Source organism: Stigmatopora argus, chromosome 4 (genome assembly GCF_051989625.1).
Source record: "Stigmatopora argus isolate UIUO_Sarg chromosome 4, RoL_Sarg_1.0, whole genome shotgun sequence".
Classification (NCBI taxonomy): Eukaryota; Metazoa; Chordata; class Actinopteri; order Syngnathiformes; family Syngnathidae; genus Stigmatopora; species Stigmatopora argus.
In genome coordinates this window covers 18,568,222-18,586,477 of record NC_135390.1, presented here as the reverse complement: position 1 = coordinate 18,586,477, position 18,256 = coordinate 18,568,222, and the positions used below count along the sequence as shown (strand labels likewise).

The window sequence follows — 18,256 nt, the reverse complement described above, 5'->3', positions numbered from 1 at the left end:
ATTAGCTTAGCATGCATGTTTTGGGGATATGGAAGGAAACCGGAGTACCCGGGACATTTGGGGTACAATTTGGAGAATAGCATAAAATATGGCCTGTGCAAGATTCTTTAATTCAGTGTACACGCACTTGCAGTTCCCAGCTTTGACGCTAGATGGAGCTAGTCACTTCAACAGTGCCCTTTCATTAGCTTGGGGTCAAAACCTGACAACATGTTGCCCAATTTTGCATTGTATCGATATAGAGTGAGTGACAACTACATATATCTGTTCGGAAATTCGTACATTCTGACGACAAAACAACATTTTTGCCTCAAAATTTTATTTTGTGAGAACTTTCAAGCTAACGCTAAAATAGCATCGTGCAAGAACAATAATAAATGGTGGTTGTTTTTCTCCTTGTGCCCTCCGATTGGCTGCCCACCCATTCAGGATGTGCCCTGCCTCTGGCCCAAAGTCCCCGAGATAGGCTCCAGCACCCCCATGACCCTATTGAGGATAAAGCGATTCAGAAGATGAAAAGAATCAAAGAATCAATATCAATTTTGCCATGAAATTGCTCATTTGCCCCCCCAAATTACATCCTAATCTATGGCTTTACCGCATCTTTGTAGACATTTCCTTCCCCGTATAAACCCTAGTCACCTAATTACAAAGAATTTCAATTTATCCCGATCAAAAATCAATTCCAATAGACGTAGCTTAGCCATAAAATGGCAATTAACAAGGCGGTAGTCCTCGTGGGAGGAAAAACCAAAAACAAAGCAAAACGTCAGACAATAGTGTAGAGTAGAGTCCTTGACATGTATTGTATGTTTATCATGAAATCAACAAGACGTGTTGAAGGGCATTGCAGAAAGCGCAGGAAAACAAAGCGGGAGTCAGAGTCTTTAATAATTGAACAGCTTCTTCCTTTGACCTTGTTCCTCACGCATAATGCCTCAGCCGGCCGGCTGGCAGGAATCATTTTGGAAGAAGGCGATTAAAGAGTGAACATTGCCTACAGTGCAGCTTTACAGCAGACAAATTGTTTGTTCAATCACTTTTTCTTCTAAATTCCCCCTACATCGATACAGCTGGGCGCCAAAGTCATTTTCTGTCCGCTCATAAATATTATTTTGAAGCACGGAAATGGAATGACTTTCTAATAAAGCGGTTAAATTAACTAGTTTTTCAATGTTTTCCCAACTTTGCCGGTTGTTTATTGTTCAGTAACACGCTAAATGTTTATCTCAGTTAGGAATGTTTTAGCTCAGTTTTCAAGGTCGGCTGGCCCTTTAAGGGAACAGGTGCACCTGTGATAGATGGGCGTGGCAACGAAGCAGGAAGTTGACATGTTTAACTTAGTTGAACCAAAGTGAGCATGACGTCAATCACGTACCAAAATGCTCATCAATCAAACAAGATCGGGTAAGTTAATCATTAACTTTTTCATTCAATTAAAAGTGGAATAAGTTTGTTTGAAAGACGCACATCCGCAAGTGAGTAACTTACAGCGTTAATTATGAAAAAAGAACTGATAAAAGGTGTGTTTGTCCCATCCAGGTTGGCGTCCTGACTGTCGACATGAATCAACTCCGGGCTTTCTTCGTCCTATTCTTACTGGCAGGTAACCAAAAAAGAAGTTTTTTTTTTCTCTCCAGCTTTCAAAAATAGTTCCGGAATGGCCTCTGTGTCGGTGACGTGAGAAGAAAACGAGATCAGCTGCGTGCTATTGCAATCACGTCCACAAAAGGGGAAAAAATGAGATGAAACCGCAAAGTCGCTTTGCTTCATTTGTCATCTCTCCCAAACGAGCACGGCCACATTCCCCCGCGACGCCTTCAGGGACTCTCCTGAGGCTCGGAATTCTGGTTATTAACTCATCAAAATGAAAATATTACGTCTTTAAAAACAACAAAAAGTAGAACCACTGCTAATCAAATACATATATCAATATTTCTTTATATTTTAGAATAATAAAATACTTTGGAAATATATATAGTGTATAGATATTTAGTTTTCGATTTTTCCACTGCTTCAAATTGAGAACACAACTCAGAAGAATATTTTATCTAATAAGAAATATGAATATTTTTTCCCCACTGCAATTTGGAGGAAAAAAATCTAAAACACAAACAACTTTTAAAAATGAATTGACAATGAAAAGAATACTGGTGCTTTTTTAATTTGTATTGCATGAAACATAATGAGAAGTTTTCTGTTATTTTGTCACATTCTTGTATAATAATAATAATTAGAAACATTATTAATCAATTAATTACATTAAAAAAATTCTACCTCTAAAATAACTAATTGTTCTGTTGATATTTTTAATTAATCAGATTTTTTTTTAAATCTTTTTTTTCGATAGCTATTTTTTTGTAATATAATGCTTGTATTATAAAGGAATTCTTAATTGTTTACTCTTTCTGACCACAAAAAATACATAATTGAGTTTTCAATGTCGTCGCAGTTTACGAGACGAACAACAAGAATGTAATCGTCAAATTGAGCGTTTAATGTCTACAAAAGCATACAAAATGCAAACACAATGTGTTGTGGTGGTCTTCTCCACTTGTCACGGCTCAAACTGCCAAAAAAAACCTAGATCAAGCATCCAAAATATTCACCCGTTTCTTTGCAGCAAACGAGCGTAGAAAATGAGGTGCCGGGAATTTGAAATTACATTTCAATTTGCTAGCCGTCCGCGGCCTGCCGTTCACGCATGAGAGATAATAATTAAAGTCGTAATCGGCAACATTCTACTTTAATTAAATAGTCATTTTTCCCCGCTGCCTATTGAAAATTGATTTGGCAAAATGGTGATTGAGCCTGACGTGCAGTGTGAGGACGTTCTGGCAAAGTCCTTTTTACCTTTTCCCTTAATAGAACTTCTCTGAAATAATAAATAATGCAAAGTAATTAACTCTGTTAGGCGAATATCAACTAATTGGACTTCTGGAGTCATCCACGAGTGGGAATTGTGCGTGTCCTTTCTACATGACTTTGTATAAATACACATTACCTTACGTAGTAGACGGATGGACATCAATGAAATGTTGCTTGCTCACTAATTATCCAACTAGGTCAGGATAATTGCTGCAGTCGTTCATTTAGTTCTGCCAACACTTTGGAAAATTGTTTTAAGAATAGAAAGATGGAGTTGTTTTTCACATTCTCTCATTTTCATGTTATTCGTGTAAATTGATTCGGTATAAGCATGTCTTAGATACAATTTTTACCTTGACAAAAGCATGTAGAGATTAAGGTTAGGGGCTATTTGCAGGCAAATGGTGATCTAGATGTTCATATTTTAGGTCAGCCAAAGTTTTTTTTTTCTGATTACAGTGGTACCTCGACATACGATCGTAATCCGTTCCGAGACTGAGATCGTATGTCGAGCTTTTCGTAACTCGAGCGAACGTTTCCCATTGAAATGAATTGAAAACAAATGAATTCGTTCCAACCCTCTGAAAAAACACCAAAAACAGGATATTGGATTGGAAAAAAGGTTTTATTTCTTCTAATTTGCCATATATTGACAAAGTAATAAATAACAACAAGGTGTTTGTAAGGTTTTTGGGGGTTTGTAAGGGGAATCATAATCATTTATAAGGGCAGTTATCGGCAGAGGTTGACAGGTATGAGTACTGCTTAGAAAAAAAAAGACTGCAAGGGGACAACTTATTATTTGTTAAATAGATGTTCAGTATCGGATACATTAAAAAAAAAAGGTTTAAATCTTGTCAATACTGTTGAAATCTCACTCTGACAACCAACAACAAAAACAAACATTGTTTGAGTTTATTTATTTAAGAGGGACAACGCCTACTACGATATTGTGGTTTTTCTTCGGCCCGTTTGCATCTAAGCGTGCTCTAAATCCTCTTATTTCCTTTCCAGTTCTGGGGCAATCCCAAGACCAAGTCCCGATCCAGTTCCAGACCGACCCCGTGCTGGTTCTGAGCGGCAGCGACATTCAGTTGACGGTACAGACAGTCTCCAACGTAATTTCCATGACGTGGCTGTATGAGGGCGTCTCTCTGGGCCTGTACGCCGGCGGTTCGTCCGTCATCAACGACGTGGCGCAGTTCCAAGGCCGGATCGCCATCACGGCCACGCAGCTGCGCGTCAGAAGCGCGCAGTTGGGCGACGCCGGCACCTACACGGTGGAGGTGGAGCCCCTCGCCTCCACGGGGCTGGCGCCGGGCTCCAGATCGGTCCAACTCAGGGTTTTTGGTAAGGACTGATGATTGACGTCCAATCATGTGGCTCTCACTGTGCTTAGACATCCCAGGTCAAATGGATTGGACGTCTATATCTGTCGATAGAAGTCGACGAGTTACTAAATTCAGACCTGTCATCTTACCGTATTTTCACGACTATCGGGCACATCATGTTTTTAGCCCCCATATTTATAGCCCCCGGGCCGCCACTTTGACACATGTGGTCTATCGCCGCCGATGGCACCGAAACATGACGGTCCCCTGCCGTCCCTCCAAGTTCAAAAGAAATTGCTGTGCGGCGCGCTCAATTAGATGCGTCATGGCGCACTCTGTTTTCTATTTGCATTGATTTCCATGAAGGCCGCCCGACTATTGTGGCGGTCCAGCCCGCCTCTGTTCGCTAATGGGATGACGGGTGGAGCGAATTATTCCCGAAAAGGTTGGCGCGTTCGTAAAAAGCACGCCGATGTCACGTCCTTCTACGTCTGGCCCGCCACGCTCAGAAATTACCAGGCGCTTTGAGTCGATGCAACGGGGGAAACAGAAGCCCGCGCATTAGCGAAATTGACGATAATTTCCTCCGTCCACATAATTACGGAGCTTAATTATAAAATAAATTATTCAAGTAAAAAGGTCTTTTATGAACAAGAGACTCGGAGATGAGAATGAAAACTGGGAAATAACCACAATATACGTCAAAAACCCTATTTTGTAGTGGCTAAATAGAATTTGACGATTTTGTGACCTTTTTACGAGTGGCATTTCCTAGTGTACTTAAAGGTCAATATTCTCTAATTTTCTAATCTTTTTCAAATAGTTCCCTTTTTTTTCCCGATTGTTAATTCTTGCAAAGAAACAAAAAACACAAACCGCAAATATATTGTTACTCCCGTTTTAGTTTTAGCTAACACGCCGACTCTACTTAAAACTGACGACAATGCACACATGGTTGAAAGGGAAGTGAGCCTTTTTTAGCTAAAATCGTAAAAAATGCAAAACTTATTTGGAACATAATATTGCATTTTGAAATGAATCGTCATGCCAAGTTAAAATGGGGAGCCGAAATAAAAACCTTTCAACATTTAAGTTCATTTTCGTGTCAATTGCTGAAAAAACACATTTGCTTGATTTATGTTTTTCATAGTTTTGATCAGTGGCGGTCCGTGAATTTCCTAGCGACGCCTTCAGCTGATGGAATCAATCCAACCCTCAAAAACTATTTTATGGCTATAAAACCTCTATTGCAGCTACAGCTGCGACACATAAAAAATCATCAATAATAACCTCATACAATTAAAATATTATTTAGGAATATAGCCATATTTTACTCACCAAAAATCCTTTTTACCTGTACACAATATCCATCCTCCTTTCTTTCCCCCTTCTTTTCTATCCCCATTGAAGCTAATGCTGAAAGTCGAGCCTGTCCTGTCGTATTTCTGGCATACGTTTTTATTCGATTTAGTGCTGAAAATGTTCATTCCCTCCCGGTTGTGAAAGGCTTGCCTGCTTGTTGTCCGACCTTTCTTAATGATGTCCAGCTTTTTTTCTTGAAAAGTCCGTCTTGAAAATGGCTTTGACAGTAAATCTGCAAACAAATCCATTTCTTCTCCTCCTTCAGCCATTGTGGGTTGACAAAACCGCTATTAAATCAACACAACAATATATTTGCTTGTGCAGCTCGCTCCAGATATAGTTTGGTAGCTCTGGCTAATCACTAGCCAATCATAGTTTGTGAAAGCGATGACGTATCCCTACGCCTGCGAGAAGGCATTGTGGTGTTGCTAACTCGAAATCTGATTGATTAAAGCAACAGTCTTATCGACGCTTGTTTAATGCAGCAGAGCCTGCAGAACTGATTGTGAAGGCCTTGAGGCAGATTTCTGACCCTGGCAACAAATAATGGCTGAAATGTGATTGGTTAAATGCTTCAATATGAAAACACATCTGGAAGCAGTGCAACCAGGGGGAAAAGCAATGGAAGGAAGCTAACAGACAATTTGGAATTATTTAATAAGTATTCAGGGACAAAATATAGTTAACATCAGTCTGTGATTCAGATATTCTTAGGCCAGCAGCGAAGGCCTTGCAGGCCCTCACTGTCCACCACTGGTTTTGATACAATAATTTGCTAAAGACTGGCGCGGTAAACTACTGAAGATTGGTACTATTCGCCAGCTCTGATATACGTTGATGTGACGGGTTTTGTTTATTTCCTGTAAATGTGCTCTTGTTTTGATTGATTTGCTCAGCTGACAACTCGCGGGCCCTCGATTTGCAATCAAAATTCTCGTAGCATTGACTTCAAAGCCAGCGGCCGCGTGGCATCAATACACGATGTTCCAGTCCCTCCTTAAAGCGCTGCTCCCTGTGTAGTGATTAAACTGAGGCCGACCGCCAGCCCGCATCTCTGCGCCACTCATTCATCTGGCCTTTATTCACCATCTGTGCCCACACCTGCGTGCCGTTTCCTCACCGCAAACATCAAGCTGCCCTCTGTCGTGCCGTTCTTGCTAGATCGCAAAGATATCTACTTGTCTGTCGTCGAAATACAAGCTACATCATAGAAATCTGCAGTTTGAAGTGAGAATTGTTTTTCCTTTTTTTCCCAGTACAGTGGTACCTCGAGATACGAGCTTAATTTGTTCCGGCATTGAGCTCGTATGTCGATATTCTCGTAACTCGAACGAAGGTTTCCCATTGAAATGACCAAAAAACAAATTAATTCGTTCCAACCCTCTGAAAAAACACCAAAAACAGGATATTGGATTGGATTTTTTTAAATTTATTTCTTCTAATCGCCATCTATTAACAATGTAACACATTACTAGTGGTTTAATATTACTAGAATGTGTTTAATAGAACTAAAATTAGACAGATTTCGCGGAGGATAGAGAGAGGGACATAGAGGGAGGCGGGGGAGTCTTTTTGCACTGGTGAATCGTAATATAACATAAACAAATTTAAATGAACTTGGATTACAATGCAGACACACTCAAAAATAAGTTGAATCAAACCTTACACTAAACTTAATTCTAATTTTGTTTTACATTTTTATACCTTCTCCTGGCCGGGTTGGCTGTTTGCCCCACCTCCACCCTCGCGTTCATTATCGAAGAGCCGTTTGCTGTTGTATTCCCTTCAAAATATTCCGAAAATGATGCACACAAATGTCCTCACAATAGGATAACGCACGACCACTTGCCAACGAGAAGTAGTCTTGAATTAGCGATCGCTCCGCCAACGGGAGCTAACAGGCTAAAAACACTGAAAAAATGCAACGCTCCGCCCAGTGCTCGTAGATATCTGTTATACACAAAAGAGATGCAGCAAAAAAGACACTGCGCTACAATGATAAACAGCCTCTCATGTCTTGGCCACCTGGCTTTCTCGTATCTCGAAATTTTTCTTGTATCTAGAGATAATTATTTGCTCGAACTTTTACCCGTATCTCGAAATGCTTGTTTGTCGGGGTGCTCGTATGTCGAGGTACCACTGTATACAGTCATATTTTAAAGATTCTTCATTTGTTTTCAACATAAAAACTGTTTGAAAATACGTGCTGAAAACGTGACGGCAATTTATTGCTAATTGCTGTGTTAAAGGCAATTAGAGGGAAAACCATATACCTGTACTTACCTGTACACCAGGGGTGACCAAGTCCGGTCTTCGAGAGGTACGGCTTGTATGCGCACAAATTAGATTTGACATGCACAAAGCGCTATAACGTATCTTAAAAATACCACGTGGGATGATTTTTTTCAAATAACATTCTGAAAATTCTAAATTTCAACGATTTTAAGGCAATTTTAAGGCTACGGCTTATACGCAGAGGCGGCTAATATGCGATAAAATACGGTAAGTATGCCCAGTTTTACACACTAAATAAATGCTAAAATCTTGTCAGAGTATTCAAAAATAAATAGTCAAGACTTACACTGATCTTAACGATTTAAATTGTACAATAAAGATAATTTTTGGAACGGTTTGCCTCTGCATAGATGAAACTGACGTCATCATGAAACTACGACAGAGAGAGTATGACTCAATGGAAAAAGAACTTGCATCTGGAGTCGGTGTTTTTTGACTATGTTGGTACTATTTTTCTTGTTTTAGATGCCGTGACTGACGTGACGCTCACCGTGCCGTCGGTAGCGATCGAAGGTGGGAACGTGACGTTGACGTGCGCCGCTGGTGGCACCGAGCTCACCTTCCAATGGGGGAAGGGCGGTGTGAATGTTGAGGAAGATGACCGGACCACCATCATTGGGGGATCGCTGGTCATCAACCCGGGCCAACGCGGAGACGCCGGAGAGTACACGTGTTCTGTCAGCAACCCGGCTAGCGCTCGTGCCGTCACACGGAGTCTCACCGTTTTCTGTGAGTTGACAAGTGTTGTTCTTATTATAAAAGTTATTATCATTGATTTAAAAAGTCAGACGGTTTAATAACATGGATTTGTTGAGATTTTGCTATGAAATTTGATGGTCCCAAAATGATCCAAACTTGTGTTTTGCATTTTGGTGATGCTAAAGGAAAACAATTCTTTCTATAATATGGATATTATTGAGAAAATTGATTAAAAAATAAAAATGAAAATTAAGAATTTCCTAAATAAATAAATAAAAATGACAAAAGAAAATCAAGAATTTTCTAAATGAATTTAAAAAAAAATCAAAAAAGAAAATCAAGAATTTCCTAAATAAATAAATAAATAAATGAAAAAAGAAAATCAAGAATTTCCTAAATAAAAAATAAAAAAATGAAAAAAGAAAATAAAGAATTTCTTAAACAAATAAAAAATAAATGAAAAAAGAAAATCAAGAATTTCCTAAATAAATGAAAAAAGAAAATCAAGAAGTTCTTAAATAAATAAAAAATAAATGAAAAAAGAAAATCAAGAATTTCCTAAATAAATGAAAAAAGAAAATCAAGAATTTCCTAAATAAAAAATAAAAAAATGAAAAAAGAAAATCAAGAATTTCTTAAATAAATAAAAAATAAATGAAAAAAGAAAATCAAGAATTTCCTAAATAAATGAAAAAAGAAAATCAAGAAGTTCCTAAATAAATTAAAAAAATTAAAGAAAATCAAGAATTTCCTAAATAAATTGTCTTCTTAATCTTAGTTGAATAAAAGGTAAAATATAATTAAGTGTGCTTTATTTATTTTATGAATTGGCATATTTTTCATATAAACACTCGTAATGACTCATCGGAACAATCACGTCAAAGTTAAACTCCTTTACAAGTCTACTTTTTAAAATAATTTAGGAATTTGCATTGTTTCTTTGGTCATTAATCACTGACAAAACAAGCCAATTTTTGAAAATTCAAAACCACACTCAAATTCTACTTTCATATAAATCCCTTAACCATTATTATCCAGGGTTTTTTTTCCGGCTGCAATATAAAACATGATTTTTTTTGGGGGGGGGGGGGGTGGCTTCAGTGACCCCACAAAGTATTTCGGTCTTTGGAGGTGAAACCAAATCGATAGTAAGTATATCTAGGGATGCTGATAACAACTCCTGTGTTCATCACTGCACCAGACTGACCTGACAGTCGTTTACTCAACTGCAGAGGGTACGATAATTAGGTAGAATAAGGCATTTGATGGAGGGAAAACCCCCATATTTTGTTTTTGACCTTTCCCTCAGTACTCAGTACAATTCGGCCGTTATGAGATTGACAGATTTCCGATCCATTTGGACTTGGAATGCATTTTGACATGGATTCGTAGTCGAAATGTATTGGACGTGATTGATGGCAATGAATGTGTTAACCTTGTCTACAAACTTGGAATTCACAGAGTAGCTGTAGCAAACTTTTTAAGTATGCCACGATTCGATTTCCCTCTTATCGATAAATTGCGTACACATTTAACTCCGTTTTTTACGTTTTCTACACTTAACCCAAAACTATAAACAATGCAAAGCAATCTAATGTTTTTGGCCATGACGTTATTTCAAATTTATCCGAAAATTCAGAATATAAACCTTAATTTTTAACAAAACAGCATAGTTTAAGAAAATGACAGTTGATTGATGTTTACATGAATTCAATGAGATGTTTACTTAACCAATCAATGTATCGAGATTTATTGTAAGATTTAGAACAGCTCTAAACAATAAATATTGCAAAACATTTACACTACAGAAAACAAATGTTGAAGAACTAAGAGAAACTGTTCCACGACAGCAAGAGTAAAAAAAAACATCAAAATAGCTCCATTTATCACATTGGATTATTAGAATTTTATCATTTTATTTATATAAAAGAAAATTTTTACAAGTTCTACAATTCTACAAAAGAAGAAATGGCTGAATGTTAAGATCAACCGTATGTATACATGTAAATCTGTGTATGTATGTATATGTATATTTATATATATGTATGTATATGTATGTATATTTATATATGTATGTATATTTATATGTATGTATATGTATGTATATTTATATATGTATGTATATGCATATTTATACATATGTATGTCTATGCATATTTGTACATATGTATGTATGTCTATGCATATTTGTACATATGTATGTATGTCTATGCATATTTGTACATATGTATGTATGTCTATGCATATTTGTACATATGTATGTATGTCTATGCATATTTGTACATATGTATGTATGTCTATGCATATTTGTACATATGTATGTATGTCTATGCATATTTGTACATATGTATGTATGTCTATGCATATTTGTACATATGTATGTATGTCTATGCATATTTGTACATATGTATGTATGTCTATGCATATTTGTACATATGTATGTATGTCTATGCATATTTGTACATATGTATGTATGTCTATGCATATTTGTACATATGTATGTATGTCTATGCATATTTGTACATATGTATGTATGTCTATGCATATTTGTACATATGTATGTATGTCTATGCATATTTGTACATATGTATGTATGTCTATGCATATTTGTACATATGTATGTATGTCTGCATATTTGTACATATGTATGTATGTCTATGCATATTTGTACATATGTATGTATGTCTGCATATTTGTACATATGTATGTCTATGCATATTTGTACATATGTATGTATGTCTATGCATATTTGTACATATGTATGTATGTCTATGCATATTTGTACATATGTATGTATGTCTATGCATATTTGTACATATGTATGTATGTCTATGCATATTTGTACATATGTATGTATGTCTATGCATATTTGTACATATGTATGTATGTCTATGCATATTTGTACATATGTATGTATGTCTATGCATATTTGTACATATGTATGTATGTCTATGCATATTTGTATGTATGTATGTATGTCTATGCATATTTGTACATGGGTATGTATGTCTATGCATATTTGTACATATGTATGTATGTCTGCATATTTGTACATATGTATGTCTATGCATATTTGTACATATGTATGTATGTCTATGCATATTTGTACATATGTATGTATGTCTATGCATATTTGTACATATGTATGTATGTCTATGCATATTTGTACATATGTATGTATGTCTATGCATATTTGTACATATGTATGTATGTCTATGCATATTTGTACATATGTATGTATGTCTATGCATATTTGTACATATGTATGTATGTCTATGCATATTTGTACATATGTATGTATGTCTATGCATATTTGTACATATGTATGTATGTCTATGCATATTTGTACATATGTATGTATGTCTATGCATATTTGTACATATGTATGTATGTCTATGCATATTTGTATGTATGTATGTATGTCTATGCATATTTGTACATGGGTATGTATATGCATATTTGTACATGGGTATGTATATGCATATTTGTACATGGGTATGTATATGCATATTTGTACATGGGTATGTATATGCATATTTGTATATATATATTTCAGAAACACGCTTGTTTATTTATTCATTAATTTATTTATTAACTTATTTATTACCTATTTATTTATGTCTAAAATGTCTCTTGTCTGTATTCTCACCCTCTTGCTACTGTGACAATGAAATTTCACGAATACGGGATAAATAAAGTTATCTAATTTAATCTAAATTCCCACATCTACGTAGATTTACAGCTGAGAAGTGCAATAGATTACAGGCTGAATTCAAGCTTCTTGTGCAATGATATTTTCCACATTTCCCAGGCTCCATTTGACCCGTGGGCCTTAGTTTGGCGACCCCTGTTTTCAATCATATAGCTTCCATGTTTCTCCATTTTTGTCTAGATGGACCAGACACTCCGGTCCTGACCAAAGACGCCCCCAAAGACTGCATAGGCAGCGCCGATGTCCAGGCGGGTCAAACCATACGTCTCACCTGCGTGTCGGAGTCCCTCCCCCCCGCCGTCTTCACCTGGCAACGCGACGACCAACCGGTGGCGTCCACGCAGCCGGACAGCGGCACGCTCAACGTCCAGACCTCGTCCACGGACGACAGCGGGCGCTACACGTGCACCGCCCAGAACGCCGTCACCGGCGGCGAGTCGGCGCGGGCGAGCGACGTGTCTGTGGAAAGTGAGTTATGAGCAATGTTGACCTCTATGAGGCGGGTAATGATGAAGGCGCTAGGTTGTGGAACGGCACCCCCCGCCCGCCACCGTTCACATATCTGTCTTCATGACAGCGGAGGGACACAATGCATCCTGGGAGATTGATCTGGCGGGAATGTGGTCAAAGTCATTCGGTGACTCTTGCACACACACACACACTTCCATCTTTTTGTTTCAATTATTTTTCTTTCTTACTTACCTCCTTATCTCTTCTCTTTGGCCTCATTATCTTTGTTTGTTACCTTTGCCAAGCTGAAAGGGCAAAGCGCTTGTTTTTCCGAAGCAACATTACTGAAAAAAGCCCCCAACTCATTACTTGAAATGGCTGTTTTTATATCCACACGGCCTTTGCATTGAAGCCGAAAGTACTTGAAATGGATGGATTGAAGTCATATCATTCATTTGTACAACTTTTCCCCAATGGCACTCACATTTTTGGGATACTGAGATCACAATTTATGACAGCTGTCGTGAATGTGTGACCTCAGATGGTAATCCTAACACTCAATTCCTCCCAGCCTTTTGACAAGCCATCACTTTATATGGAAGAATCCATCAATTATGACAACATTGTAATACACGGGAAAGGAAAAAAAAACGTTTAAATTTATGACCAAAGACCACGGCTGTTGTTTTCAGAATTGTGCTGTTAAAAAAAATGTAGAAAGAGTAAAAAAAGTAAATTGTAAACTATATTTTAATTGTTGTTTGACAAAAGTGTAGATTTTAAATGCTGTGGGAGTTTAGCGTGCTGACTACTGAGCTAACAGCCCAGTTTTGTTTAAGATGCGAATTCTCAGGGAGTGACTTTTTTTCTAACTGAGGTTCCTCTTCAATAGCTAATAGCTATTTTATTAGCGCGTTCAACTGCCGGCCTGGGTTTGAATCCCGATTGTAAAGGGTTGGGAACGGTAAAGGAATGATAAAAATTGGTCACATGGGGATTGCAGTATAAAATAATTACATTCGCTTTTTTTTTTTACCATGATTTTCTACCCTAAAATTTGGTTTCATTTTTTTTCTTCTACCAGTAATATTCTGGAAACCACAGCATTAATGCTTTTTTCCATCATATTGTTCTTCCCCAAATATTGGAGAATTTTTTAATGTTATATGAACGACATAAAAAAAATGCTGCTTTTTCACACCACAAAGTTCGAATAGCCCAAAAACTCGCTCAACCCCCCAAAAAAGGAAAAAAAGTCTATTTCATATTACCAAAACCTTCTTTTTCATTCCAGACATTTGTTTAGACGGTGGAGAAGTGGCGGGCATCGTGATTGGTAGCTTTTTGCTACTCCTCATTCTAGTAGTACTCATCGTCTTGCTGGTTTGTCTCATTCTAAGGAGGCGTGGTAAGGACTTTTATTTGTTTTTTTTTTTGTGTGTGTGGAGGATTTAGATACTGATAACAGTATTTGTTTGCATATGTGTGTTTAGCACGGCAACGGCGAGGAGGAGCAGTCATGGTACAAAAGAACCACACAAATCCTCGACCTCTGGTAAGCCACCCGACACATCATTCACTATTGATTTTAACCAACACGCCATGGCGGCATTGAAACCTAACCCTTGTCCTTGATTTTCCACGTCTCCATTAAGCCTCTAGATACACGCACTAACGTCGCAAGAGACCTGGGCCAAGGTCCCGACCCACCTCTCTTTCAATCGAACGCGCAAACCCTCCGCCCGGCAGAATTGAACGCCACACAGCGACAAACCCCCAACGAGACGCAAGCGTCGCGGCTCGACGGCTTGCGGCAAAACGGCACCGTGCCCGAATTTCTCAGCGAGGCGACGCGCAATCACTCCTCGTACCCACTTGGCGACATCCGCAACCCGGCTTTCGCGCCAACGGATGCGCCGCAGGCTAATCCAAACATCGTTATCCACACGGGTTCCGCTCAGGGCGGCGGACGCCCCGCCGGGGTGCAGCTTAGCCTAGCGCGAGGTTCCAACCAGAACGCGCAAATGCCTACTACCATTCACGTCAACCTTAACTCCTTCCCTCAGCAGGAGGCCGTTAGTAATGCACCACAATTACTCCACCAAGGGCAGTCCAATCCCAGAATGCAAAGCGGGCCCGCCGCAAATGTTCAAGCGCAGCCTGGCCCCATCCCAACGGGATACACCCATTCCCACGCATCCCAGCGTAATGCTAGGACACAGACGTACCCAGAAGAAGTCCGTGATACCTCCTCCCGGCAGCAGGTGCCCTGGGATCGTTTGCGGGGAACCCCGGCGTATCCCAGCGAGACTCTTCCGAGAGGAATAACCTCAGAAACCACAGACAACACCAACCAAATGCAACCGCGAGGTAGAAACCCTTTTCGGGAAGACACAACCACCCACGCAGGTCAGGACAGGACAAGGAGCCAATCGGCTAATTTTTGGGACTCCCGCACGCTTAGGATACCACAGCTAGAACCCGCCAACCACTCGCACCGAAGCCCACCGACACAAAGGGAGCCGAGCCGTCTCCCCGGCATCCAGCCCGCCTCCGACCAGGAGACCTGGCCAAGCCACGACCCACTCGTGAACCGGCAGGTAGCCTTGGGGCAAAGCGACCCCTTTAGTTTGGATACCAGAGCACAGGCTGATCCCAACCACCTCCTCCAAGGACACGTGGCCCAGCATGGGAGGACGGCACAGGCCCAAAGACAAAACCCAGGGAATCAGACTCGCAGCGCCAGCCAACCTCGACAAATGGCGCCGGTTTCCAAGCAGCGTCAACCCGCCGGCTTGACCCAGACGGCATTGAAATCACACACGGCCCAAGCGCAGGTCTTCCAAAACCGGAGACAGCAAACACAAGCAGCTCTTCTTCAACCCGGACCTCAGGTTCAACCGGTTCCTGCAACTGGGGGACCGAGAGCGCCCACCCCTCCGCCTGTTATCCCGCTGACTCAGTTTCAGAGCCTTCCCAGGGCCCACGGCCATCACAAATCGCATCAGCAGCGCCCCGGGAACGGCGGGCACCGTCAACATGCTGCAAAAGTGGGCGGGCACGCTCACACCCGAGGCCAAGTCGCCCACGCCGGGCACGGCCGAAACGCCCACGGCACCCACCCGCGGCAGGTGAGTCGTAATTCCTTCTCTCATATGATTTCGAAAGTCATTGATTTTGGTCTTCTGTCAGGCTGAGCGACCTGCCGATTTTTTTATTATTTTAAAGTTATTATTTTTTTTTTTTTTCTTTTTTCTTCTATTTTTTTATTCATTTTTATTATTTATTTATTATTATTTATTTTCTTTTAATTAATTAATTTATGTATTTATTTTCTATTTTTTTAATAGATGAAACTGTTATTTTTTTTTTAATTATTTGTTTTCAAGATTTTTTAACACATTCACAATGACGCATTTATGTCTCCAGCATCAGGCTCACCGAGGGAGGCCGAGGTGACCACAGATGTCGACATGGACAAATGCAGAAACAGCAGCAACAAATGAAGGTTCCTTGTTCTTTATCTTGATATTTAAAAAAAAAACAATATTGATAAATAGTTATCAAACTTACATCATTCAAAAACTACCAATAGGTAGCTAGCTCTGGGGTAATTCATCTTGAGTCAATCGTTTTGTTTTTTAATTAAAAAATGGAATATTTACATGTTTTTGTTGTATAGGAAAATGAAATAAGAAAAAGACTTTACTTTTTTAAATATATTTTTAAGAGAAATATATTTGTGGGTCAACCATTTTTTCCAATGAATACAAAATAGAACCCAAAAAATCAGTAATCATTTCTTAAATAAAAACAATATTTTCACCTTGTCTTTTTTTAGGTTTTCTAGATTTAAACAAATGTAATTTATTTAAACTAATGTAAATAAAAAAAAGAATTTATCAGGAGAAAATATCGACAATTAGGAGTTTCACAGAATTTGTTTTTTAAACAATATTTACACCCGCATCATCTAAAAGCAATGAATATTTATATTATTATTATTATGACTTTATACTGCCAGCCTCTCCCGGTAAAAATGAATTGGCCGTCTATCACCGACATAGTTAATTCTGAAAATATAAATACACTTAAAAAAAATTAACTCGCATTGTTTATAACCAATTTACACCACGTTTAAAACTGATTTTGTCCAACAGATCTGCGTCGACTGCAAAAATATTTCCAGAACATTCTAGTCCAATTTGGTGCATACTAAAAAAAAATAAAAAAAAAAACTTTACAACCTTCTACTGTATTGTCACAAAAAAATAAACCCCGCGCGACTATCGCCAAACCGAGCGTCCTTCATCGACAGTCTGCTCGCCGAGTCCATTTAGAGATCCCCGAACACAACCCCCGAGGATAGGCATCAAATAAAACAAACGTATGGACTTTACGGCTCGGCGGCCGACTCCATTTTGTGACCCTGAATTTATCGCTTTGGTCCGTGCATGAAAAAAAAAAACCCGGCCTGACATCCATCGTGCTCGTCCTTGAGCGGGACGCCGAATCCCCGACGGTTCATAACCGTAAATAGCTCCGAACTAGAGTGCGGAAAAATGTAAATGATACTTTGAAATTGCCACAAGGGGGAGCCGTGCGGGGTTATCGCTGCGTGCTTTTCCTCGGGGGACGGAGCGTCGCCATCTGTGAAGCGTCAAATTCCCCCCTTTTGAAAAATCATAACACAAATTAAGTCGACAGGCTTGTTGAAGGTGAACGCGCGTCTTTTGGGAAAAGTGGCATCGTTTTACCCCCAGAGCGACGCTTTTGTGTCGTTTGCCTGTCGCATCTGTATGGGCAGCGCCGCGTTTTTTCTCGGAAAGCCGGCCTGAAAAGCATTTTCAATAGAGATGCACCTGCTGCTTTGAATTCAATTACAACAAGAAAAAAAAAACACCTTTTGTAAATGATCCTGCTAAGCGCTCCTCAAGATTGGCGCATCAAAGAAAGGATACTTGTTTGTTTGAAACGATGCTGAAAGAAGAAAGATCAGAAACATAAATAAATAAAAACATAACATGCGGGCCGGATCTTTCCATGGAAAATCGATTGGACGTCTACTGCGTAAGATTGGCAATGTGACAAATGGGAATACGATTAATGCTGCTGCAAACAATGTTTTTGATGGTCCACTAAATTCGCATTTTCATTTATTTTTTAAAAGCAAGTTAACGAGTTAAAAAGGAAGTTTAAAAATGCTCAATACCAACAGGAAGTAACCTGGAAATAGCCCTAAATCAACAGAGAGTGACGAATGAACAGGAAGCAACCCGGAAATTCCCCCAAAATCAATAGGAAATGATCCAAAATGTACTTATAACTACCTAAAAATGACGAAACAGATCTACCGTATTTTCTGGACTATAGTACTAAATTGCACAATTTTTTTTCTATAGTTGCCTGGGTTAGGGTCTGCCTGTGCCTATTTTATGATTACTTTAATGTTCAATTTAAAAAATGCAGTAATAAATGCAATTGAAACTTTAATGCGACATATATATTTTGCCACTTATATTAATTCAGGTGCGATTTA

The 18,256-nt window shown here is 39.0% G+C and overlaps 2 protein-coding genes across 2 annotated transcripts in view; both read left to right on the top strand.

Annotated features, from left to right (window-relative positions):
* Nucleotides 1-1,299: 1,299 nt before the first annotated feature.
* On the top strand, nt 1,300-17,405 carry LOC144073496 (uncharacterized). The gene is made up of 9 exons (XM_077599363.1): nt 1,300-1,407; nt 1,543-1,606; nt 3,883-4,218; nt 8,322-8,585; nt 12,448-12,735; nt 14,012-14,125; nt 14,211-14,272; nt 14,373-15,848; nt 16,147-17,405. Exons 2-9 carry the CDS (start codon nt 1,564-1,566, stop codon nt 16,174-16,176), a joined length of 2,613 nt encoding a protein of 870 aa, XP_077455489.1. The 5' UTR covers nt 1,300-1,407; nt 1,543-1,563; the 3' UTR covers nt 16,177-17,405.
* LOC144073498 (free fatty acid receptor 2) overlaps nt 16,158-18,256 on the top strand; it is a 56,536-nt gene continuing 54,437 nt past the window's right edge. Inside the window, exon 1 of the mRNA XM_077599367.1 lies at nt 16,158-16,225. The gene's annotated coding sequence lies outside the window, so the exon portion shown is untranslated. The remainder of the gene's footprint in view (nt 16,226-18,256) is intronic.